Source organism: Osmerus mordax, chromosome 1 (assembly GCF_038355195.1).
Source record: "Osmerus mordax isolate fOsmMor3 chromosome 1, fOsmMor3.pri, whole genome shotgun sequence".
Taxonomy (NCBI): domain Eukaryota; kingdom Metazoa; phylum Chordata; class Actinopteri; order Osmeriformes; family Osmeridae; genus Osmerus; species Osmerus mordax.
The window spans coordinates 19093463-19120181 of NC_090050.1; the positions used below are offsets into that span (position 1 = coordinate 19093463).

The 26719-nt window shown below is 41.0% G+C and overlaps 2 protein-coding genes and 1 long non-coding RNA gene across 5 annotated transcripts; all 3 read right to left on the reverse strand.

Annotated features, from left to right (window-relative positions):
* Positions 1–1218: 1218 nt before the first annotated feature.
* LOC136945547 (protein FAM3C-like) lies at positions 1219–5772 on the reverse strand. Of its 3 annotated transcripts, XR_010876837.1 has the most exons (11): positions 5645–5772; positions 5459–5566; positions 4404–4502; positions 4276–4305; positions 4058–4181; positions 3791–3849; positions 3365–3415; positions 3195–3279; positions 2966–3092; positions 2723–2862; positions 1219–1803 (listed from the first exon to the last, which is right to left on the reverse strand). XR_010876837.1 is itself a non-coding variant. In XM_067239435.1 (10 exons), the coding sequence occupies exons 1-10, from the start codon at positions 5655–5657 to the stop codon at positions 2776–2778; spliced, it is 783 nt and encodes a 260-aa protein (XP_067095536.1). In that variant the 5' UTR covers positions 5658–5772; the 3' UTR covers positions 1219–2775. The 3 variants fall into 3 exon arrangements, 2 of the variants coding, with proteins under 2 accessions (XP_067095536.1, XP_067095549.1); XM_067239435.1 differs by having other exon boundaries at positions 1219–2862; XM_067239448.1 differs by lacking the exon at positions 4404–4502 and having other exon boundaries at positions 1219–2862.
* An 851-nt stretch (positions 5773–6623) lies between these two features.
* On the reverse strand, positions 6624–8138 carry LOC136949494 (uncharacterized). The gene is made up of 4 exons (XR_010877433.1): positions 7996–8138; positions 7694–7800; positions 7472–7577; positions 6624–7385 (listed from the first exon to the last, which is right to left on the reverse strand). It is a non-coding gene; the product is annotated as an uncharacterized lncRNA (long non-coding RNA).
* Positions 8139–8781: 643 nt separating this feature from the next.
* On the reverse strand, positions 8782–26086 carry cfap20dc (CFAP20 domain containing). The gene is made up of 17 exons (XM_067241873.1): positions 26066–26086; positions 25866–25955; positions 25606–25699; positions 25368–25440; positions 24436–24550; positions 24154–24307; positions 23496–23642; positions 22133–22263; positions 21405–21531; positions 20459–20584; positions 20238–20372; positions 17835–18172; positions 15299–15634; positions 13306–13548; positions 12204–12265; positions 9875–9969; positions 8782–8923 (listed from the first exon to the last, which is right to left on the reverse strand). The coding sequence occupies exons 1-17, from the start codon at positions 26084–26086 to the stop codon at positions 8799–8801; spliced, it is 2412 nt and encodes an 803-aa protein (XP_067097974.1). The 3' UTR covers positions 8782–8798.
* Between the last annotated feature and the right edge of the window lie 633 nt (positions 26087–26719).

Below are 26719 nucleotides of genomic sequence, written 5' to 3' on the forward strand. Positions count from 1 at the left end.
CCATTTTAAATAGCTTTATTAAATTACCTGGCGGTGGGAGAGAACAGGGTGCGAGGAGCAGTGCACCGTCCATAGTGGGTAGTTGGGTCTCCCCTATACACGTGTGACGTAGCATAGGTGTGTGTTCCAGTGAGTGCCAGAGTGCAGTGGCGTTGGGGTGTGGCCCAGCTTTGAGAGTGCAGTGACGTTGGGGTGTCTACTGGGGGTTTGGCCCAGCTCTGAGAGTGCCGTGCTTTCACCGGATTGGGGAGGGTGGAGTGTGGTCCAGGGAGAGCCCAACTTCCTTAAATGTAATATATACCTAATAAAGACCTTTTTTATATTGTTACAAGCTTGTACTTGTGTTCTTCCAGCCTGACATACTTGGCAGTAATTTCCTGCTCCACGAACAAACCCACATTTATTACAATATCAATGAATTCCGATCGCTGTTGAAAACGAAACTTAACATTCCACATACAATGATCCGAGAATATAAACTATAGAATTAAATATGGTTAAACTATCACAGGACAACAAAACGAACAACTTTAGTCATGAACGCACTCTTTTCTAAACCAAAGATTATTGACTACGAGCATAAGCAATACAACCAACCGTTATTTTCTAAAGATTCTAACTGATGAACTTAGACGGTCTCTTATTGGCTGATCCCACCAGACTTTCTTACAGTCCATACATTGAACATTTAATCCCACTGTCCGTTAATATTACAGGAGAAAAAGTGGTGGATTTAAGAAAATAACATGTTCAATGTTATATTAAATATAAAAACATACTACGAACAGGTAAGACATATTTTGCTTAGGCTACACTCGTGATTGTAGCCTCGACGTCACCTTGGTTTTAATCATATTTGACGATGCGAAGTAAATATCAATTGGTGCCCATTTCAACTTCGTAGTAGCCGTTTCCCCCCAACAGAATGCTTTTCATCAAAGGATGATGATTAAGATGACGAAGAGACATTGACTGCTGCGGCAGAAATGGATGCAGAGAATGATGTAGCTACTGGTAGTTCTCTCCCCATGTATTTTATTTACAGGCTTGGGTGGAATTGTCAGTTACACGGACATTATGAGAATTGTTACAAATCTACGCCTGTAAAAGGAGGGAACCTGAGCCCTGCCACCGCTCAGGGGATCCGAGGCCAGGGAAAGGTGTTTGTAGAGCAAGGAGTGTGAGCGAGGACACAGAAACGAATGGTACCGATGGAATACTAAGGCTTTATTTTGCCGCCACGGTATAGTCAATAACAGAAACGGTAATAAAAATAATCAGGGACAAGGGGACGGCTGGACAGGACCAAAGAAAAGAAATCAACATACAGTTCCCAAAGCTAAACACAAAGCAACTGACACACGAATGAGGTGTCCTAACCAAAAATACAGGAGTGGTCTGCCCAGGTCTAGCTGGTGTATATATACAGTGATTAATCCCTACGGGTGATGTATACCCCGGGGAAGCTCTAACTACTCCCCAGCCCCTTAACAAAAGAAGAAAACTGTTCTGAACCACACTTAACACTACAAACAAACCAACACAACAAGACAAAAGAAAACTCTTCACAAGGACAATAGTCAACACAGAGGGGAATCCAAAAACAGTACAAACACATGTAGGCCTTACCCACACACAACACACTGCTACAAAAAGCCAACGACTTATTCCCCCCCTTAAAAAACACAGAATGGCACTATATATACTGGTGGAAGGATGGTGTATGACAGGAACCAGGTGAACCGGATTATGGAGGGGAGGAGTCATGCATAGGTGTTGACTGGCTGAGATGATTTGCGCCACCTATGGGGAAACAGACAGCACAGCAGGGAACACACACAAACAACACACAAAACACAAACACAGAATGCCATAGACTGGGGGTCGTAACAAGAATAATGAATATAAAAAACGATTTGCACATTCTGCTCCTGTTGAACAGAGCATGGATGCTGTAGATGTTTATTTAAGGGTGAATTCTGCATGTGGAACAGATCTAGAGATGTGTAGGCCTATTTAGGGCAGAAGAATAAAGGCTAATCTTGAAATAGATTTGCTGGAACACCAGTTACAGGTGGGTGCATGGTCACAGGTGATGTGAATAATGTTAATTGTAGGAACAATAGCCTATATAAATAGCCTACTCGTTGTTAATTTGTATTTGTAGGCAATGAAGAAGAACAAATTACATTTCAATGATTTGGTCTTTATTTCAGTGCCAAAAAGCATTTGGTTGGTTCTGAGTGCAGGTCCGCGGTGTGTAGCCTACCTAACATTAGCAATGTAAGGGCTGAGAATGTTGCTAAAATAAATTACGGAGTGTGACGGAAACGGTAACGTTAACTTAGGTATTCATCAGGGAATTAAAGTAGGCTACATCAAATCGCGGTTTTATAATCCTCTCCCGACGTATAAGCAAATTACATTTTGTCCGAGATCGGTCGGCTGAGCCAGGAAAGGACACCCCATGTCTGTCAACTCATGCTCAGAAAGTGGGATGTATAGGTAGAAATGCAGAGTTTGTCATGAAAAACCTGCTAGCTGGTATGTTAGGTTCACAGAGTAAGTTACCATGGACACTGACCAAAAGTTTTCGTTACCTCTCTTTGTGGAACGGAAAACCCAGTTTGCCTCATTTAAGGGTAACCCAACAAATGTTTTCAAATATTTTTCTATTGAAGTTAAAACTCCTTTGAGGGATCCTTCAAAAAATCTATTCCACCTTAGTAATAGATGCTCAGATGCCTCCCTGAGATCCTCTGGGATTACAGTGTGTCAGATCTTCCTGGGAAAGCAGCCTCCAATCTCAACAACCTCTGGCCAGCCCTCATAAATGTTGCTCGTCGGATCACTTACAGCAACCTGACCAGTGAGAGACAAATCACGCTGTACGGTTATAGACAGGTATTAGACACACTCACAGACCCCATGAAGATGGTGGGTAAATAAAAACATTGGGGCCAACCTTTTCAAATGGACTTTTCTCATTTGTTCCAGCACCCCCAGCAAAGACCCAGCTATCTCTGTGTTTAATAGACTTGATCATGGTGCTCCCGAGTGCATCAAATATTTCCCTCATTTCGTCTGTCAACCTGGAGAGGAGAATTGACCAGGAAGAGAAAGTTGTTGTACTGTACAGTGCATGCAAAAAGTTATAGTGACAAATTGAAAGTTTAAATTTATTTTTTACATACTTTGTTGTCACATCATCAAATGACGCGACCAAAACAATCATTCCAGGCTTAATATCTTTCAAGAATGCCAGGATATCTTCAGGTTCTTAAAAAAAAGCATTATATAAAAATAAGAGCTAATTAAATTGCTAAGAATTTAAATTGTTATAGTTATTTTTACTTTTACTTACTTCCAATGAGCATATTAAGGTAGGAAAACTTCTCAACAGTCCCATTCTCACCTAGACATAACATACACAGACAGCTATAGTATTCAAGTAGCAACATCAATTACAATAGTGCATTGGATTTCCAATCTGTAGAACCTGGGGGGTATTCCAGAAAGCAGGTCATGTGACATACCTGGGTAAGTTAACTCCCCAGCTGACACCAAGCGTTGTAGCAAAATTGGCAGTAGGTTGCTGCAACATTGTGAATCAGCTGGTGTTAACTTACCTGGTTATGTTGCTTAACCTACTTTCTGGAATACCCCCCTGCTGTTGTCAATATTTGACAGTTTTTCACCAAGCAGTTGACCTTTGTTCTGTGCCTATAGGATAAGTGGGAAAGTTTGTGTATGTATGTGTGTACATATGCATAAGCTGATGTATACTTACCATTCACCACCACCATGTTAATTCCAGGTCCCACATTGTTAATCACTCCACTCATCACACTATGAAGAAACGACCAGGAAGATAAAGTAAAAAATAATTTGCAACAAATTAGCATCAAATGTTCCACTATTATCGGCAAGTGATATATTTGGTGTAATTGTAAATATATATATAGAAAGGGGTCACATTATATTATATAAACACAACTATTTAACTTATACACATAATTATACAGCTAAATGTATCCTTTTTATTATGAAGACATACATTTTACCCTCAAAACAGATCTGTGGTCCGACAACGTCAGCTGCTCCACTTGTGATTTGAAATGCAAAATGGTCGATGGGACAGACCTTGGAAAGCTTGCATTTTGGGGAGGCTGCAGGTGTAGCTGATGTATAACACAGTGACAAATAACTGAAATGACTGTTGTTTCCACATGAATATAAAAAAACAATGCATAAATAACAAATATGCACACTTACTGGTAGAGACCCTGGATATCTCATGAACACCTTAAATGAATGAAAATCATAATGAAATTACAGCCCAACAGTGAAGCAGGACAAGGACAAGAATGAGACTGTTACCACCCATCCTTCAGTCTTTTTACCCCATTGCCTTCTGGCAGGCGATACTGAAGCATTCGGTCTCGCACATGCAGACTGGACTACAGTTTCTTTCCAAGGGCCACTAGGCTTCTGAATGAACACTGATATGGATATTTATACACTGTCGACACACTCACACTAGTCACTTTACACACTGTCACTTAAGCTACTGGTTGCACAATCCACAATATTGCACTAATTGTACCCTACTTGTCTCTAGGTTAGTATAGGATATTATGTGTATTATAGGTGTAGAATACTACTCTATTATTTATTCTTTTTTATATTTTGGAGGTTTATTATATTATATGTTAACTTGTTATATGTGTAAACTTGTTCTGAGTTCTTATATGTCATGTTATGCCAGGTTGCTTTGCGTTGTCTCGTCCTAAGTATTTCAGTGCCCAGTCTGACCCTGTGCATCTTACAATAAAATACTTGAACAATGATAACTGAAAATTCAAGCTTACTGAAAATGCGTTGAATGTCCCTTGCTCTCTCCTGTATGTGGAAAGAGTTGACAGAGATCCGCCATACATGCTTTTCATCAAAGGATGATGATTAAGATGACGAAGAGACATTGACTGCTGCGGCAGAAATGGATGCAGAGAATGATGTAGCTACTGGTAGTTCTCTCCCCATGTATTTTATTTACAGGCTTGGGTGGAATTGTCAGTTACACGGACATTATGAGAATTGTTACAAATCTACGCCTGTAAAAGGAGGGAACCTGAGCCCTGCCACCGCTCAGGGGATCCGAGGCCAGGGAAAGGTGTTTGTAGAGCAAGGAGTGTGAGCGAGGACACAGAAACGAATGGTACCGATGGAATACTAAGGTGTAGAATACTACTCTATTATTTATTCTTTTTTATATTTTGGAGGTTTATTATATTATATGTTAACTTGTTATATGTGTAAACTTGTTCTGAGTTCTTATATGTCATGTTATGCCAGGTTGCTTTGCGTTGTCTCGTCCTAAGTATTTCAGTGCCCAGTCTGACCCTGTGCATCTTACAATAAAATACTTGAACAATGATAACTGAAAATTCAAGCTTACTGAAAATGCGTTGAATGTCCCTTGCTCTCTCCTGTATGTGGAAAGAGTTGACAGAGATCCGCCATACTAGGAGGGTGACGATGATGACAGTAGCACCATATAAAAGATCTGTAAACCATGAGACACATATTACAGACACACTAATTACATCCTAACAGTTTATTATATCAAACATGGTGATCTCACCTCGCAATCTCATCTTGACGATTAGATGACCTACTGACAGTTTTGCAAAGTAATTTACTGACAAAGTACGTCTGCATCCCTCTATTACCGCTTGCTATGAAAAACACACCCTAATCTTGAAAGTTCCAGCCATCCAGTCAGGCCACTGCAAGAGCAGGATACAGTTTGTCCACGCCCACTAAACCAAACAGGTTTCAGACTTCAGTCCCAACTTTTGTGGTGTATCCTATTGTAAAAGGTATGGGTCTGACCTGAATAATGAGCTTGTTCAGGCCAGGTATTTACCATAGTCTTTACTGTCCTCTGGTGTTCAAATACAACACCTCACACAGCAGTATGACAGGCACAAATATCTGACTCATTTTATTGTTATCAATACACTTTAGTGCTGTATAAATAGTAGCTGCTCTGCGAGGGTTCTGCCTCTTGAACAGTCTGTAAACTTCTCTTTCCTGAATGGAGAGGATCGTCTCTATGGTGATGGGGGGGGGGGGGGGGGGGGGGGGTCAAGGATGGGTAGGTGTGGGTCAGGACAGTCCAATAGTCTTTCAAGCCGAAAGTAGAACTTGTTCAGGTTGTTTGGTCAGGCGAGAGTCGTTAATGGTGTGGGGGCCTCTGGGCTTGTAGTTGATGATCGGCCTGAGCCCTCTCCAGACAGAAGCTCAGGCAGATCACTACAAGGTAGGTTAGCTACAGTACTTCAACTGGTAAATTCTGTCAACAAATGTAATGTGCACTGCACGTTAGGGTTCCTCTTTAGATAATACTCACGTTATTAAAACTTTCATCAGTAAATTGTTTGCCACAGACACTTTAATTACATATGAAGACTAATTCATGGTGTATGTAGAATAATGGGTAAGTGTCTACTCACGGAACTTGTGATACTTTCATAGCCCAGTAGATGTCCTCCTTACTGTATTTACTGGTACTGAAGAAAGCTTCACTTTCACACTCACACACAGACAATGACTTCAGCAGCATGGTATTTATTGTTTGTAAAAGTTATTAAGTGCAGAAAACATAAAACACAACCATACATATAGAAAAATATAAAAGTTAACAATGCCTTTTTGTTTTAAGAATATAGGAAAGTCTCTTCCACAATTTAAAAAAACACTAAACCACACACCATTTTTGTAGTTTGTCGTAAATATCACAGGACACAATGTCACATGATATGCAAATAACACTTGATAATATTTTTCTATAATAATTTCAGAAAAATATTTGGTTCACCCAGAGATCAGTAACACAACAAACTATATGGACAGCTAACCCTGATATCTCAATTTATCTAATTCCTAATCAGAAGTTAGAGTGAAAGGTCCATAGAAAACACCAACAAGAGTCAGGATAGGGCTTGAACTTTGTAGGCATCTTTGAGGAAAAATTCTACAGTTGCTCTTAGTCTAAAAACAATTTCTTATTACATAATCCATTGCACATGGTCTTTGGTCAAGTGTAAAGTTTCATCAGATACTGAGTTGCTAGCCCACAACTGACAAACTGTACAAAACAACATATTTAATTATCATATGTTAATCATATTTAACATTTATATTTAATGTATTCTAATGTATAACCCCCTAAAGTACAGAAGACAGAAATGCTATAGACAAATTAAATGCAGACAGAAGAGGGAGGTAAAAATAAAAGACCATGCAACAAAAATAAAACATCTGACTATTTCCAAGTCATTCCATCAATGCTGTGGCCGAAAGACTTACTCCAAAAGGTCCTGTTGAAAGGTACATGGACATAAGCCGCCAAAAATTGATTTTATTACAATGAGACATATGTGAATGTACAGTAGTAAACTCTCACCTCATCTGACTCCTCTCCCACTGTGTGTAGCCCCTTTGCATCTTCTGTCCCGGCTGGCCCCTCATTTTCCATCCGCATCAGCACTGAATATCTGTATGATGCCTCACTGACAACACATGGGAACATAACATTAGCATACTCAATTCATAAATGAAGTACAGATTAAACAAATACAGTCCACAGCGGTCTTAGATTTTAGGTCACTAATTTAATTTGGATTACCTGCGTGGAAAGCAGTACTTTCTGATTATCAATACTGCAGCGATAATTGTAACCAATGAAACAAATATCACAGATGCAATGATCCCAGGATGAAGTCTTTGTCCTGGCTTTAGAAAGGTAAATCATACAGCGAGTGTTAATTTAACTTAACAGTGGGCCTACGCTACATAGGCTTGACTTTCACATGTCTTCATTTTAACATTCTTCGGCGCTTAATAGACCAATACAAGCACAACGAAATGTGATATTAGCAGTTGCCTTGACGTTACAATCTAACGCCACAACTAGCTAGAGTGTAACACCTGTTCGGTTGACATTTTCCTGACAGTACCACGGTCTGCACTTTGGAATCCAATTTTATCGTCGTATAGCGGAAGTCAATCTTGCATGATGACTTGGATGTCTCACAAAATGTTGCTACCTCGAGTAAGAGGAGTTTGGCCTTTTTTGAGTACTCGTTGTTTACTTCCTGGTTTGACTCACCTGTAGTGACAGAAGCCAGCATGGAAAAGAACGGCCTTTCTGATTGGGTGAAAGTACATTTGTAACCGAGTCTTACCTTTAGTCGATCCTTCAGCGGTTGTTGATTGCACTTTTGTCAGGCATTATTTTATCAGCAACTAATACTTCATTGTCTGTTGATACATATATTTATAAAAACTCAAATTTTAAACTACAACAGGGGTCAGATGGCTGAGCGTTTAGGGAGTCGGGCTATTAATCAGAAGGTTGTTGGTTCGATTCCCGGCCGTGCCAAATGACATTGTGTCTTTGGGAAAGGCGCTTCACCCTACTTGCCTCGGGGAGAATGTCCCTGTACTTACTGTAAGTCGCTCTGGATAAAAGCATCTGCTAAATGACTAAATGTAAAATGTCTCAATTCTAACACTGCAATTGATTTGAGGGCACATTGAAACAAAAGGTTTGTTTGTAGGATAGCTAAACACTTATTATATGTTTATAACAACCTATTATGTATAGCTAAGTTATAAACGTCTTAGATCACAAGAATACATAACCACGAACACATAATGTATAGGGATATAGGCATATAAATAAGACAATTTCAATCACTTTTATGTGTTTTATAATGAAAGGTTTTAAATCAGGCCAGCTCATAGTACTTTCCAGTATGGGGATCAAAATAGCAATTTAGACAGGGATCATAGAGCAGATTTAAATATTCCTCCTCGTTCTCCTCTCTGTTCTCCTTGTCTGAGCCATCAGCCCCTGTAACACAAATAAAGGTCTTCACTAACACAAATACACACAGAATGAACTATACTGCACAGTATGTAGACACAATCAATGGCAGTATCACCCACAGAATCACCAAAGGAAAAAGTTTGTATCTGCTCTGTCCCTGATGAACTATTAGTAGAAGGAAATGGCTCCAGGGAGATTTGAGGGTGGGGTGACCTTCTGCCCCAGAGCGATGGGAGCCTTTCTCCCACCATCTCCAACACTCTTCCTTCATCAATCAAGACAGGGACTTTTAAGACATTCACACCCAAAGTCACATCATGAAGCTGTAAAAAGCCTCTCAAAATCTAATTTCACTTCTTGCTTAAAGCACACGATTTTAGTTGTTAAACTGACAGGCTGTTAACTACTAAAAAGGTTATAGAATGCTCCAGGAGGAACATTGTCTTCTAATCAGAACTCAACGATGATAATGAAAACTAATTATAAGACACAATGTGTCAGAGGTTTAAAAATTATGTTGTAAATGGAAAAGGTTTCACCAATTAACCTTGCAGGCGCGTCTTCTGAGCCGAGCCTTGTAACGAGCACATCTCAGCTGACCTATAGAGCCCTGCCGAGGACAGAGCGCTCCAGTCGCATGGGGGTTTTATCCTTAATTGGAGCCCGTTTTACAGCCCTCCTCTCCACGCAGTGCCATCTTTACGGGAGCGTAACATTTCCGCCTGTGTAACCTCTGACCCAAGTCAACGTTTCCATTAGCGCTATGCAGGCTAAAGCTGCTATCTCTCTGAGGTTTCTGGACAAATCAAAATGTATGTATTCTGTGCATGTCCCTAGCATTTGATCACTCTCCCTCTCCCCCTTCATCATGAAAGTATCAGAAAGTGAATGTGTGCTGTTTTCATTGTTAAGGTAATTGAGGGTTGGGGGTATCTGTGGAGAACTGGATTCAGGGTGTCTGTGTCTCGCCAGTACCTCTGGTAGGATCCTTGTGATGGTCCCAAGTGTCCCCTGACCCCTTAAGCAGGCTGGATGAGAGAATGGGAGGACTGAGGACATTCATCCATTCTCTTGGAAACAGAGATCAGAAGACAGCCATTACAAAAACAAACATAAGCATAAAATACTTCCTGTAGATATCTCATATTATTATCTTGACATAATGTCCTCATAATCTCCCCATCTTCTCTGCTAGCCCCGAGTGAGCCACTCCCAACCCCCTGCTCTTAAGATCCTCTCTTGTGTTCTTACTGGCTACAGTACAGAGGCTTAGCTGTAGGAAACTGTGGCCAGCTGTGATCTCCAATTGTACACTCTGTGGTCCAGGGCAGGGGGCTCAACCTTGCCCCTGGCTGTAAGTTGGAGGTGGATGGCTCTATATTATTTGTCTCTGGATCACACATAAAGTTTAATCGTGAAACATCATTGCAGGGTTTTGGGAAAAATCTTTCAGAACTTTCTTTTGGACAATTTAATTGAATATTGCAGGCTAGTTTCTCTTGGAACAGTCCAAAACAGATCAATACACCACCCCAACATCTGACAGATGGGGCCGAAACTGCTCAAGGACTGTTGACATCCATGACCAAATGGGATTTTCGTGTTGTAGGCTTGTGTTTGTGTGTTTGTTAGAAGAAAAGACAGTGAAGTACCAATACACATTTCGCCCTCTCAATAATGGTAGGAGAGGTAGATATTCCCCACTGAGGAAGCATAAATACAGTTTTTAGTCTTTCACCACTGTGTTATATACAGCACTCAGAAGAAAACCTCCATGGTCAAGGTTGATTCTCACCTTACAGCCACACACCACACACAGAAAAGTCCTCCTTTGATGATTTAAACACACATCAGAAAGTAAAGATAAACTTTACCACATGTAAGGATTTTTTTATTCTAGATATCTATTTTCACCAATGGTATCTTTATTTTTTAACTCCTAACTTTACAGAACACCCAGGGATCGTACATTGCTATGTGGCACCCAGCGTGGCTAGAGATGTAATTGTTAAATAAATAAAAATCTTTATATGTATAACATTTAGGCAAAACGGATAATTGTGGATAATTCGCCAAATCTAACCTGACAGGGAAAAATCCTCTTGGTCTGAGTTTTCCATTACTGTCAGGCAGAAAAAAATATAATATCTTGCCTTCAGTTTATACAACAATGAGGCTTTTCCATTCATGATATATGCAGGCTACATCTGTAAAGCTAAAGGTTAAAAAAACTATATTGTTTGGCATTCCTGTTTATGTTCAAAATATCCTTTTCTGAAACAGCGGAAATGCCACTCAACATCTACATGACAGGATGTTTAAGGGATTCAAAGCTCGTTTGCCAGAGGGAGACACAAAAATCCCACACAAAGGAACATGTTCAATGCGTTGGAAAAGCACTGACAAACCAGAGGTAGAGCAGCATTTCAGTTGTCATGGGGAGGACTACCACTCCAAACAACAGACTGCAGCACTGCCAGGATACTCAACACCATGATAGATCTCACTTTCAGGCTTCACAATGCTCAGACTGCAGAAAAGCAAGAAAAAGCCTTGACACAGATTCAGCTGTAGTCACTGACTACAGCTGTCTATATGCAGTAATGGTGATGGTCTTTGATTTGTTCCTGCAGTCTGTCCTAAGATACCTTCCCAACAATTATTTTCTGTGTTGACTTTAGATCTATAAAAAGGAACTATTATTACATTTACAGGCATGGATATCTACACATGTCCACATGAGGTAGCCTTGTTTTCATCAATACATTTTTTAAATGTTGGTGGACTATGCATAATTGAAGTGGTGGAAGAGTGATGCAATAACTTTGTCTCCTGTGTAACATGCTTGATGAGGCGTTGGTACTTGACTAGGCTTGTGCTCTGGCTGCTGCAGCAGTGGGGAGCCAAGCTAGCCTATGAGGAGAGAGGACTAGATGACACCCCCTCTCATCGGGAGGGGCACCCTGTAACCCTGCATGGCAAGACTGGTCCAGGCACTGACAGCCAGGTGACTGAAACCAGACCTCTGTGTGTGTGTGTGTGTGTGTGTGTGTGGGGGGGGGTCCAGTACCAGAAACACTGTGTTAATCACCCCTGACAGCCAGAGCTAATAAGCGAGGCTGAAGTTAAACACTAACACCAAGGCAGAGCTACTGTGGAAATGTTTTCATTTCCCTTTATCTTCTGTTATTCCCATTCCATTGCGGTTGATAAACACAATAATATAAAAAAAGTGTGTAATGAAAGAAAGCCAAATCTGATTGGCCTAAATTAATACACATTAGTATGCACGATCAATGCTCACCTTGGATTGGAGTGTAGGAGAGGGTTCATTTCATTTTGATAGTGATGTCCTTGATTGGATGGCTGGGTGAAATGGAAGGACACAATAGATGAGGGTAGTAGGAGGCAGTGAGGATCCATCATGTACTGTAGGTTCATAAAGCGTTTGTCTTCACATAATAGTATATTTTATATTTCGTTTTATAACATTGTAGTAAGACTATGTGATGGTGATCAGTTTCCTGATCACCATCACACCATCACATCACACCCTAGACCATGTCTAACGGTGGCACTGTTGCTACATGTTTTCAATACAGAACAGAAGAGTAGAATAACCCTGTGTAACTAAAGCCTCAAAACTAACTAGAAACTAAAGGTGAGCAGGGAGAGGCCTTGGCAGCAGCCTGTATGCCCCTTGTAATACAATTTTTTTAAACTACTAATAATGGCATATGACTGTATTGCTCCCCATTGTATGCGATTGTATGAGATTAAGTATGATATTGACACGGAATGACGGCTTGTGCCTTAGGTCTGTGAGTCTCAGTGTGAAAACAGAAAAGGCCTGTGAGCAGTTTTGATTATAGTTCTACAGATGGGGTTTCTAAAATGAAGGCATCCATCAGAGATACAACGGTCTCTACAGGCTTGTGCACTTAACTAAGGTATTGTCAGCTATTGTATTTTCCTGTAGCAAGCTGCATAGTGAGGAGGGCTGCTGGGGATTATTTGGGAGTCAATAAGGACATCATGTTGTCATATTCAGCAGTGTTGCCCATTTGTAGCTACTTTTTGAAGAAGGTTTTGTATGTAATACCATGAGAGCATCACAAACTAGAGACAACTGGAAATTTAAAGATAGTGGGAGTTAGGAGAAAGATGTGATTAAACATTCACATCAATAACACAGGATTCCTGAGGCTCCTCCTGAACATTTATGAATGGAATTGGCCATTGGAATGAGTGCCTGTTAGGTAAGAATGGAGGTTTGTAGATTATGAATGGAACTGAGTGAAATCAATAACAGGAATGTCCCTGTACTTACTGTAAGTCGCTCTGGATAAGAGCGTCTGCTAAATGACTAAATGTAAATGTAACAACAGGATACAAATGGGACAGACCGCGGGGATGAGTGTCCAGGTGGAGGTGTCGTCACTGCTGGTGCTGATGCTGACATTGCATTGGTGGATCTGGGAGGAAGTGAGACCTGTTGCTCCTTCCATCTCCTCCTCCTCCTCCTGCTCCCGGCGCAGACTTGCCAGCATGCGCAGCTCTTCCTCCTCCTCCTGCATGTGCAGACTGCTCAGCAGATGCAGGTCACAGCTGCTGGTTCCGACACGCGCCAGACTCCTCTCCCCCTGCACCTTTACACCCATCGCAACAAACCAAGAGAATTCTTACAATGTTTATTTTACGAAATCAAGAGTCTGAGAAAATCCCCTGTGAGGAAAAGAGACGAGGTGTTTAAACCAGAACATGGGGTACATCTGGACAAACCACCTACTGGTTCGTGGCTCAGAAGAAACATCTATAAAACAGTAGCACAGTTATTGATTCAGTAGGCTTCTAAGGCAACTTGATTGGCTACCAGACGAGCAACCCAGGCATGATAATCAAGGGCTGCTTCTGAGACAAAGACAAGAGGAAGGCTAAAATGTTTTTTATCCAGCAACCAGGAACTGGGAGGTGAGGGCTGTCTGAGACTGAGCTGAAGGGTCTGAACCTGGGAAAACCCTGAAGCAGCCTCCCCTGTGGCCCTGTGATCCGTCCACTTGACTGTCCTCTGATCCTGGTTTCCCCCAGGAGCAGCAGAAGCCTCCTCAAGGTGAGACAACCCTCTCTGAAATCCTCCTCAGTGCAGCGTGACAAACCTGCTCTCAAATCCTGTTCTGCTCTCTACGGCACATCACACACTTTAATATGAGCAGAGAGGATGAAGAAGGGGAGCAGCACGACACGATATACGATGCCACAGGAGGCAGCGCACAATGCCCACCGTTTAACAAGCTTCCCCCTTCCCCTCTTATCCAAAACCCACTCTGTCCAAATCACAGATTAAATTAGCAGCCTTGGAGCCCAGCCTGTCCACGGGAGACTGTGGCATGCACTGACTGTCAGAACTACTCTCTGTCAACAGGAGCCTCTCTCTTCTAGCCTCAACCTTTCTCTTCACACAAACATCTACCTTTTCACATATTTTTGATTCCAGTCTCAGTTCTGAGTTCTGAGTCAGGTTGGTCCAGGTAAACAATGCCCTCCTCAGAGAGTCACAGCAATCATTTTCAGCACTTTCACTTGTAACTTCCTTAGGGTTTTTATCACTATCCCAATATTCTCCCATGATCTTTCAAAGCTTTCTCATTCTTACTGCACCTCCAGAGATTCTTACGGCACCTCCAGAGATTGGGGTGTTGAGAGATCAATAGGGGTCACAAACTCATCATCCATCAGAAAGAGAACTGCACTTTTCTGAAGGCTGCAGAAGGTTTAGAATAGTGCTTCTGACATTTTTGAGGAAGAATAAATTTATTTTGGACCCCCCCCTCCTATTATCCATTCCTTCATAGCCCCCCATGGGGATTTTGCCCCCACTTTTTGATAACCACTGGGTTAGATGATTCAATCAGCACAACAAAACGTTTTGTGTTAAACGATGTCCCTGAGTTATCCTTGGTTATAATGCAGCCAAATAAGTGTATCGATGATGTTGAAAAAGTGCTGATAATGTAAAAAAGCACCTGAGATAAGGGCTTCTGATCAGCTAGTGCTCGGGGCCTTCAGTGTTGTACAATCTACAACTCTGTAATGATGTAGTCTACAATATAGTTAAAAAAGAAACAGGGTAGAATCACATGTTGTTTTTGCACAGGATTGGACTTTGACTGGACCTCAAATTCCCTATGTGGCATGAGACAGCGTTACCGGGGCCACCTGTTATCAATTATCGAGTGAACAACCTGACAGATGTTCAAATCACCAGCACCAATAAAATGTGGAATATTGTATCTAACAGTGTTAACAGAACTTTCTCTTCTGAAACCATGTGCTTCCATCCCGGGGGATGAGCTGATGAGGAGGTATGGTAAGGATCTGAATACTAAATAACTGTACAACCTGCAACAGTCTGAAGTCTCCTGGGGGGATCTCTTTGAGGGAGGTCCTGCTCACTGATGTCCTGCATCTCTGGTCCCGGCTCACTCCCTCAGGTCCCGGGCCATGGCCCTGGGTGGTTGTGCTGGGAGAGAGACAGCGGGTTGGGACCATCCCTGCCACCTCTGCACTCCTGCTGGATGGAGAGTCGGCTGGGATGGTCCGTCTGATAGGTGTGCGGTCTGCAGCACTGGATTCAGGCCTGAGAGGAGTGTCCCCACCTGGACTGGATAGCCTCGGAGTGGCAGGAATGTAGACAATACTGCACCTTTTTTGAAGGAACCTAGTGGAGGCCTCTTCCTGTATGGAAAACAATGAATCAGAAAAACATCTTTAACTTTCCAGCAAAAAATTGACTTTTCTGCAACTTCTTTCATTTGTCTAAAGTTAGATTTTAATTTGATGTATTCTGTGGAGATAATGGATATTAAAATGTCCAAGCGGTTTTAGGTCTGATTAAATACAAGAGACATCTAAAACTGCATCATGGTGGGTCTACTGCAGTACCTTGAAAGGAATGACTTCTGCATAGAAAAACTAGTCATTGATGAATGAGAAATAAAGTCAAGCAAATGTGACTTACTGGACCTGGGATAACATCACAAATTACTTGCAATTAGGTATGGCAGTATGCTATCTAAAAAGGCACAACATTAGTGTATCTAGCAAAGGCGATGTCTTTAAACTTGCATGGCTTTCATCCTTGCTAATGGTCTTCTTATGTTTGGCTTAAAAGCGGACAGTTCTATTTGCCTTCTAATGAGGACAACCTGGTGAAAGGGCATATTTGACTCCTTCCTCAATCCCCATTTACTTTTCATCCCTCCTCTGATAAGATTTACTACCTTTACTGATAAAAACTTTCCATCACTTCCCTATACCATTATGGATAGTAGTGGATCTGCTGTTGAGAAGAGCTGACTGTTAATACTTGTTTAGTAACTATGTAATATATATTTACTATATTCGCTAGTTTCTGTTGGGTTTTAAACTGTCCACAACAGGCCACAAGAATAGGTTAATATCTGTTTTCAATGTTAAAACAGACATGTAAGCATGTAAGCAGCATGCTTCTCATTTTTGGGGAATATTACATTTACATTACATTTAGTCATTTAGCAGACACTCTTATCCAGAGCGACTTACAGTAAGTACAGGGACATTCCCCCGAGGCAAGTAGGGTGAAGTGTCTTGCACAAGGACACAGCGTCAGTTGGCATGACCGGGAATCGAACTGGCAACCTTCGGATTACTAGCCCGATTCTGTCACCGCTCAGAAACCTGACTCCCTGACCTGAATATTCAACCCCCAATAAACTACAGTGCATTGAAAGGGTCCACAGACTGTCAAGTAGAACAACAAGGAAAGAGTGCTGTTCAAGAGTCAAATGTTTAGTTCTCGCTCAGCAGTTAGGGCTGAAACCAAACCTCCCAGACATCAATCACAGTGGCCTAATTAACAGAAGCAGAGCATATGTATCTTGAAAATGAAATGGACCTCAAACAAAACTGAATTGTAATTCATCATGTGTGAGTATACCCAGTTGGTCTAACTACTGTTATGGTTCATAAAATGAAAGTTGACATACTATTTGATTACTGTATGTATATTCAGAAAAACTGGTTCCAAGTTATTTTATTTTCGACTGAAAGAGATTCCAAACTTCTCCCAAACAAAACAAAGCTGTGATGTGTTTTCACCACAGAGTTGTGTGTAAACCAGTCTGACCTCAACTCCTGTGTCTCTCCCAGAACTCCAGCCCCACATACTCAACACACTCAAACTACATGATGCTAACACTCACATACAGGTAGGTGTGTTTACAGGAGTAGGATATGCAACATTTATTTCACCCAAAATATCTGCTAGAAATAGAATAATGGTTATAACTGGAAACAGTTAGTGCCTCTAATGGTTCATAGCCAATGGCAGAAATAGAAAAGAGTGTAGCCTAGGTTGGTAGCTTATTTTTGCACAACATGAATAAGGGCAAAGAGAGAGAAAGATTACCACAAAACAACTGAAGATGTTATTTTCAGTCCAACTGTGTTCAACTGCAAAGACTTCAATTTAGAACAAAAAGGTTCACAGATGAGTGAAAATCATTAGACTAAGCCAAGAAAAGAAACATTAAGAACTCTTTTTGAATATTCAGCCATTCATAATCAATTTGATCATTAATGTAAGGCTTAAGTCTGAATATTTAATTATATTCTTAAATTTAGAACCAGTAAAGACAATCAATTTTCCTGTGAATAGATCTACTGTATAATCTCTACTTTCCCTTGAATAGATCTATTGTTTAAAAGTCATTTCACTTTCCACTCAGCATTTTTTTATTCAGTAAAATATTTACATTACAGTATTTCATTAGTCTTTAACTTCTATAATATCAAAGTTGAAAGTAAACAAGTTTACTTTTAAAACAGTAAAAGTAAAGGTGAGAGTAACTCTTCAGGGGCAGTATGCTCATGTGTGCGTGTGTGGAACACACCATACCTCATCACTCTCACTAGCAATGAAGTCGTCCTCTGGCCGGGCTCCCCTGCATCCTCCAGTATCCATCTGTATGTCAGAGATCTCCAAATCCTTCTCCTCGTCTTTCGGCTCTTCTGGCTCCCGCCGTCCCTGCCCTCTCCTGGCAGAGTGGGGCTGTGAGGCAAACGTGAACACCTCATCCATAGAGAGATGGGGCTCACTGCCCTCGTCACTCCCTCGCTGGAGGTGTGAGGGGAGTAGGCCTGTGGGGGGCTGCCTAGACTGGGGCCTGGCAGGAAGCCTGGAGCAGGGATGCCAACAGCTCCTCCCCTCCACAGGACTGCGAGACAACACCTCATCTGGAAGAAGAGCAGGAAGAGAACAAACATGACTGTGGTCTGGTTGTTATCTCAGCATTCTTGTTGACTCGATGAGCTAATTTGATGATTCTAAGATGCAACAAATTGTCTCTGATACTAAAACAGTTGCACCTCATTTACGACACACAATTAAATTATGTTTTGGGTCTCAAGAGAAGAGATCGTACAACGCACGAGTTAGCACTTCAAATCAATAAGCATAGTGCACAATACACAGCACAAGCCTCTTGTGTTTCTCCTGTGCTAGCTAGATCGAATAGAGAACAATGATAGCAATCTAATTACAGGGAGAAATGGATCCCTCTTCATGTCAGGAGGCTCCTGTTGTTCTCAGTTCATTTTCATGTGGAAATAACCACCTAATCACAATATGGCAGAGTGAAATGAATTCCATGATACTTGCCAAAAGCTGCATATTAATTTCTCCAGTGTAGATATATTTTCGGCAGTTTTGTTAATAGCAGTGTAATGCCTTAATGAGCATTTCAAATATGCATTAAGCAGAGCCGAAGCCTTGGAAACAATGCTAATGTATTTGTCTCCGGTATGCAGGGAGAAAAACGCGTCGCCTTGGCAGAGCTGGGCTTACCCGCCGGCACACAAACGACATCATTAGTAGTGAGGGCGCCACTTTGCTGCAGAGTCATCACTCACACACGGATACTTCCGCCTAGGGGGTCCACCAGGCCCCACGTTCAAAAACACCCAGGAAAAGGCCGCCTTAGAGACTTCTTGTCCAAGCTGACTAACAATGTTTGCTTATTGCGCTGGCGATGCTGCATGTAGCTACTGTGAAAAACCAAACTCTGAGATTTTATCAGGAAAGTTAAAAAATGCTAGCCTGGTCCTAACCAGACTCTCGTACATTGCATTTGTACAGAGAGTCTGGCCTCGCTGCATTGACAAGCGTTGACTTCCTTGTAGGCGGGTACTCTGTTGAAGTTTAAAACTATTGGATCTGCCCAGAGCCACTCTGATCTGCCATAACCAATCGCTAGCGTTCGCCTTAGCCAATTCCTTCACCACTACTGTAACAGAGGTAGCTGCCGTAGCTGGAAAATCAAACTGTTCCCGAACCCCGTGGGGAGGAGGGCCACAACATCATGGCCACCAACAAAACTCAGCAAAACTTGTTCTTGCTCCGGCTTTAGCTGTTGGATATTCGGCAGTGTTGCCACAACGGACCGAATGGCTTTGCTCGCATCTTTCTCCGCCGCCATTACGGAACTATAACACAAACTAGCGCACGGCATCAACGTCATCGTTCTCAGCCACCGTTCTCAGCCACTCCCTCTGTTCGCTGATTCGCCGGTAGAAAATCAACCTGAAAAATCCGACTTACGTACCTCATGGCCAGACAGAAGCAAAAATAAAATTGAGCGGAAGTATGTAGGAGGGCAGAGCCAGGCTAAAAAAAATGCTGCCAGACTCAATTAAGTTGCCAGAACTTTAAAAGAGGAATCAAATTGACTCAGGGCCCATCAACAGTGTCAAGAAAACTGTTCTTGACAGCTGGCAGGGCTCATGTCAATCCTGTCACCTTCACAATCAGAAAATCGTGGTGCAAGGTACAATGCATCACACAAGTCCCACGTTCATGGGTATGAGTGACTACACATTCAGAACACATTTAGATGTCCCAACAGTGTAATCAAATTCTGTAATTGCCCACGGTGTGGAGGACCCTGGACCCAAGAGGCAGCTCTCTGACTAGTACTTAATGTTCCATTACCATTAATGAACTTACTGCATTCAGTTAGAGGCCACGGGTGTGCTATTGCCTGTGGGATCAGCCCATAAATGCGCTTCAAACACATTAATCTCACATACGGGTTCATTTACAGTTGATGGGTGTCGGGGTAAGTGTGTGGGAGGGGGGGAATGAAGTTTGGTCCATAAAAGGCAATGGAACAAAATACTCTTTATTGTAAAACCACACTTGCTGCTAGCAAGCAGTAACTTTACTGTATAGCCTAATTGAAGATTGATTGACAAGGCCACGTGTCAGACAGAAGACTCTACTTTCTTTGGATTAGAAACCGACCTGTTGGCCGGCCTTCTCTCGTCTGTCTGAGGTCCAGAGGTTGTTGGCTCCTCTTGTCCCTGCTAGATGGAGGAGCTGACATCTGATCAGAGGCTCTTATGTCTTCACTGAAGCCACACACCATGTCAGATGTCCCTTTGTATTCCACAGACAAGAATCATTCACACTGTAAGAGAACCTCCTTGAATTATGTGTTTTTCCATTTCCAACACAAAGTTTACCTGTGGCAGCTGGCTTCTCTTTCCCAGCACTGTGAAGCCGTAGCCTCCTAGAGGCCAGACTATCAGAGGCCCTATTTCTGTCTCTGGGGGGCTGAGGCTGCAGACTCCCTGGCTGCACCGTAGACACTACAGGAACACATTAGAGAAAAAACATTGAAAATAATTAAAAATCACCATCAAAAGGAATCGGATGTATTCGAATTCCTGTGTTAGTTACTACAGAAACACAATTTTATACTGTATATAGTACAGATGTATATATATATATACACACACACGTGTGTACAGTATGCATACACACACATATGCCAGCCTAAACCCTACGACAGACAGAAATATTAAAAAAACCTTGTGAGGCAGTGAAGGATATATATAAACACACACACAGTATATACAGTACATTGCATGTGCTATGAAATTAATCAGTGCAGACTTCCTCTTTTGCATCCCATCCCACTCAAAATACTGTATATCATTACCAAGTCTAATATTAGCAAATGTAGGCCAGACAACAATATGCAGCTGCTAGGACAAAATACAACAGACAGTTGATTTACTAGTCAGTAAATAGTTCTGTAACACACACACTTCTGTAACATACATTGATTTACTAGTCAGTAAAGCCAAGTCAAGGAGCTTTAATAATTTGAGTCAGTTATTTCATGCCATAGTATTTTTCTAATGATAAATAATTGTTTAAAGTTAACAAGGGATTGGTAATAGGTGGCAGTGATCAATTATGCTGTCATCCTGGTAAAGTATTTGAAATATGACAGACCTACCATATATTTATTACAAAGTTCTTATATCAATAATTGTAAAGACAAACATATGTCAATTTGACATTGATTTTCCAAAGCTGCTGAGACTAAACTAGCAATCGAGTCCTCCTGTGAGTTTAGTAGTTCATTCTGGTGACGTAATAGCAGATTAGTCTTTTTCTTACCTGACAGCTCATGAACAATGTCATTCTCCTGGGCACAGGGACAAGGCTGTCTCTCATTCCTGTCTGCATTATTCAGTCTTTCTACAGCAGCCCACATTTGGCTTGGTCTGGGCTCAGGATCACACTCCTGGGAAATGTTTAATAAAATACACTTGAAAGAGACTTTGGAGTTGGATCATGGTAATGACACAACGCTAATGAGTTAGATCTACATAAAAAGCTTTTTCCTTGTGAGAAATTCACAGGTCTTCTTGAAAATAACTTTTGGCAACACTTTACATTAATGTTGCATTAACTACCATATTAATGCCTTCTGTAAAATATTGTAAGTACATAGGAATTGCTATGTTATTGAATGTTATTATTTGCTAGTGGTATCTAAAGTTTATTGAAGTTTATAAAATGGTTAATTTCGACCTCAAAATTTGATTGGTTGATAGCAGAATAATGCATCTTGTGCCTATGACCACAGCACAACCCATGAGTTATTTGGCGATAAACAACACCCTCTCGTGGTTTATTGCTTCAATATACCACGCCCTCCTGTGTTTTTTTGCTTTAATGGGACACAGGATAGGGTTTACTGTATTGGGCAAGTGCATGTTGCAAAGAGGCAAGTGAAGGTTGTGACAAAACAAGATCAATGTTATAACTTACACATCTACTTAAATACAGCAAACTAAGAAGCATATTCAACAATTAACTACCCTGTTAGGTGTACGGTATACCTCTTGTGGTCCACTGTTCTTTCTCCCAGTGAGAGGGGGGGGTCCTGCGACCCTTGACCCAAACGCTATGTGGGAGGCTTCTTGGGTCCTCAAGCTTCGTGCGCTGGTCAACCGGGCACTGCCTGACTGATCTGTCAGGTACAGAGAGATAGCACATTTTTCATCACAATGGTAGCTAAACATGCTGAGCCAACCGATCCCCAGCGAGGTTCAGTCTGGAGCAGGAGGAAGGCAGGAAGGACAGGGCTTGACTGGTACCATGGCCCTGGCTGGCAGGTCTATTAGTGTCCCTGTGTGCCAGTTTTCATTTGCTCAAGCACCACTGATGGCAACTTCCACTGACACCCTCTGTCTGATCTCTATCAGAGCAGACACTTGTTCTCATCAGAAAGGGACACAAAGGCTGTTTTCAGTTTCATTGGTGCCTGTTATAAAGCAATAAGTGTATTGGAAAGTGTTGACTGGGGAAAATGTCCATTTTATATTTCTTAAGGTTTCATAGTAACAGGGGAAGGTTTCATAATTCTTAGATTTGTAAAGAAAAACCAAACATGGGCTTTATGTTTTTACAGTCACTTGCCAGTTTGGTAACTGGATGACCTTGAAGGAACAAAAATGTGATTGGTTAGTACTATACCCAGAGTGTGATTGCTTCTCTCAACAAAACAAATATTTTTTGCCTCTGACAAACGTACTGAAGCAACGGTAATTAGCAACGGTCTTTCTTACACAAGTAGATTTGGTGCCTGCTTCAATAGCAATCCTTTTAAATCAGTATTAGGCCTGTTATGCTAATAATACAACACAAATTATGAGAGCTTATTTCCATGAAAACTCAGTGTGTGATTGCTCTGGATTTCTATCGCCACAGCCGGATGAGTCACCATGACTTAGACAGCTGTCAGAACAAATAACTAGTTTTTTGTACCCAGAATGCAAGCCTGCAAGCATAACTAGCTTAATATGACTTATTATAGCAAACGCTGCTCCAAAAGAGTTAAAGTGCTCTAAACTGTATTTCAAATAAATAGCCTACCTGTCACACTACCTCAGATACAAACTCAGATCAAGCTGTACAAACTGAAGTAGACAGAACTGCTCTCCCCCTTGTTTCTGCACAAGAGTAATCACCTATAAACTAAATGATTGTGCAAGGATATTTATCTATCAATAAACTTCTAAATCATACTTAATTTCCTTGAACACCTGTCATTCCTTGAAACTAGTCAATGACTTATAGCTGTATATGATAGTGAGAACAGTAATGATTCCTGGAGATGCACTCATTTGCAATATACAAGAATAACATATCAACTAAGTTTCTTCTTCTTACAAGCCTTGTTTTATTTGCTGTCTCACCTACCATATTCACAGTTCACTGGGGCTACCCTTGCACCTGCCAGTCTTATTTTCTCCATATTCAAGACTTGAGTCACATGTTGTACATCAGACGGAAACTGGCAGCTCCGGGGAATAGGATCTCTAGGACCACTCCCACTGAGGAACAAGTCTGTGAAAGGACAGGAAACAGGTCACAAATTACACACGTGCTTCTCAATTTATATAATTTCAAAAAACAATGGTAATCCCTAGTATTCTACAGGTGAATTCACCAGAAACGTGGCTGCACTTTGCTGGGTCACATCTGTCCTTAACAGTACCATTCCAGTGCTCTCTGGGTAATTATTTAAAAAAAGTATGGCAACGTCCCCCACTGCTGGGGAAAGTTACACGCACACATCATGAGATTTATACCCAAATTCAATCATCTTGGCTTGCACTTCAAAGCACACAGGAAAGTAAACACTTCACAGTTAGGATTCAAAAGACAAATTCAAATGAAAATGTCTGAGGTGTTTTCGAGGGTGCAGATAAGTTAATTATAAGTTAGTAATGAGATGAGTGTCACCAAGAAACATCAGACTGTGTGGGTGGTTATTCCTCCAGCGATAAGGTAAACTGTCTAAGCTCTGTTTTGGCAGGAACCATAACTAGGCGTGAGCTGTGACTGACTGCTTTACCTCCAACTGAGGCCCCTGTAGGCTCCTCCTTCATGGTGAAGATTCTTCTGAGCTTACAGCTGGCAGATAAAGTGATGCCGTCCAAGCTCAAGAAGCCAGCTCCTTTAAAAAGCTCGGCGATGAATGAAACAAGGTCGATGCACATGTTGCACCACTAAACACCAAAGGGGGAAAATGTTGCAGAAACTAGTTTGAAGTGGTAACATGACTAAATAATCAAGGATTTAATATAACATTGAGGGTGAAAAAGGTTCAATTTTTTTAGGTAATACACACACTCACAATGCAACGTTTCAGTCCAACAAAAGGTATCCTAGCATGCAAAGGCGTTGCAGAGAACTCTTTATGAACAGTTGAAAAGTAAAGTCTTCTTTTAAGATGCCCTGAATCAGTTATTCTGAAAACACATTAATTAAAACATTGTGAACAGAAAATATTAGCAGTTTCTCATTTTCAATGTAAGGTTTTGACTTTACACAGCACAATGCATCCCCTGGTTGTTTTAAACATGTCATGAAGGAAAGAACTCACTTAACGTGCTACTTTATTTTCAGCACCCACTCTCACAAATTAAAAGGAAGAGAGATTTTGTGAGTTCTGTTAGTCACAAAGAGATCAATTATAACATTCTTGAACCTCCTTAAGTATAAGAAGGAAAAACATTGAACTTTTAAATAGGTATGAACATGTAGCAACAAGGGCTAGTATTTAGGAAGGTCACATAAATGTAGTAAGAGACGCAGACTGGGTTACATATTTCCAACAGGGTGCCAACGTCTGACTCTACAGGGAAAAACTAACAGTATTTCGATCGAACATGGAGCTTCTGAATGATTACTTGATTACCAGAGTAGACCATGGGGCCTATGATGAACTGCAATTTCTTCAGCAAGCATTTTAGAATAATTACATGGTGGTGATTGCTTGTAAAAAAATAACTAAAAAGTTAGTTAGTTGTGATGAGAACACAATCACAATTCTGTGTTTTTATCACACAAGTCTGTGTCTTTTTTAATTAGTCTTTCAAAATATTTAAGTAAAAAAAGAAAATTGGGGGGACTATTGCCAAGGGTTTATGAAAATATGTGGGTAAGCTAATATCTGTATTGCTGTATCTAGGCAGATCTTCCTGACAAAAATGGCCTTCATAATGTTAGTCACTAATTGAATGTATTATCATAAAATAAAAACTTGCAAAACAAAAGCCTACTTACACAAGCTCTGTCGAAAATTCTTTACATAGAGGAACATTCAATTGGAGGACCAAGAATCTCTGAACAAGGCAAACTGTGAAAACAGAAATATCTGTTTAAACACCATTGCTGATGAAAAATTGAATTCTGTTTTTAGTACTTCTAAATCAATAGTAATAACAGCACTCTGAATATCTAGCACCAACCACAGAATATTACTACAGATGCTTAAACAGGTGATTTTATTTTTTTCACTTACGAGACATTTTGCTATCCTTTGGCATCTGCATTTTAATTGTCTGACTGCTACCATCCAATATGTACACAAAGCCTTTGACCTCTTTGTCAAAGTCCTATACAGAAATAAGAACACGTATTAGGCTATATAATACACCTATGCAAAGAATAGTCTAACATTGTGTTCAACGGAATGCCTAATTAATACATACGGTGTAGTGTTTTATGTAGCATAGGTGTACAGTACTGTAACACTTGATTTGTATGAAAATGAATACTCACTTTCCTTATTGCTGACTGCCCTCCACAGAGCTTCCATTTTGCCACAGGATCTTTGCCATGTGCACTGAAGATCTCAACCACAGCTCCACCCTTGGATATTGCATAATATCAAAGGGGTTAACTATTAGAGGCTATTTGAACAGGATAACGATATCTTGTTTTGATTGACCAATCAAATCAATGGCGACATTTACACTCACCTGATAGTCATTCTTAAACATGTTTAACTATATTTCTTTCCTCGTCAATGGGGTCTGGATCAATACAAACTTCAGTCATGCCAAGTACGTTAGCAGGTAACAAGCCTGCTAGCTAGCTGGTGTTACATAGAGAAATGTAGCTTGCTATCGTTATCCAGCAAGCTACTAGTAGTAGTGTGTGCGGGCAGTGCTGCCTAGTACAGGACTTACTAGTACTAGTAGTAGATCTACTAGTCCTCCCAGACAACAACATTATACGCTGCGTCTTAAGCTACTGTACACCGATAGTTGACTCATTCTGACTTGGTTTTGTATTATCAAATCACTAAAGTCACTAAATCCATGAAAACATTGAAACTCTTTATATATATATATAAAATGTGTTGCTAGCTGAATCGCTATACACAACTACATTATTATTTCAACGCATCTAGGGAAACTGCTGTGTTAGAGTGATATCACCATGGTGACAGGCCCTCCTTTAATTAACTGAGTGCCAGTGCGCGTGGTGTCAAGTGGACTCTTAGCCCGTATCTGTTGAGTCCCGAGTCCCGTCGGTAAACCCTGTCATAGACATAGAAGTGTTGTAAATATTCTTTTAGTTGGACCATATAGTTGGGAGTAACATTTTACTCTGGACCGATATTGCAATTT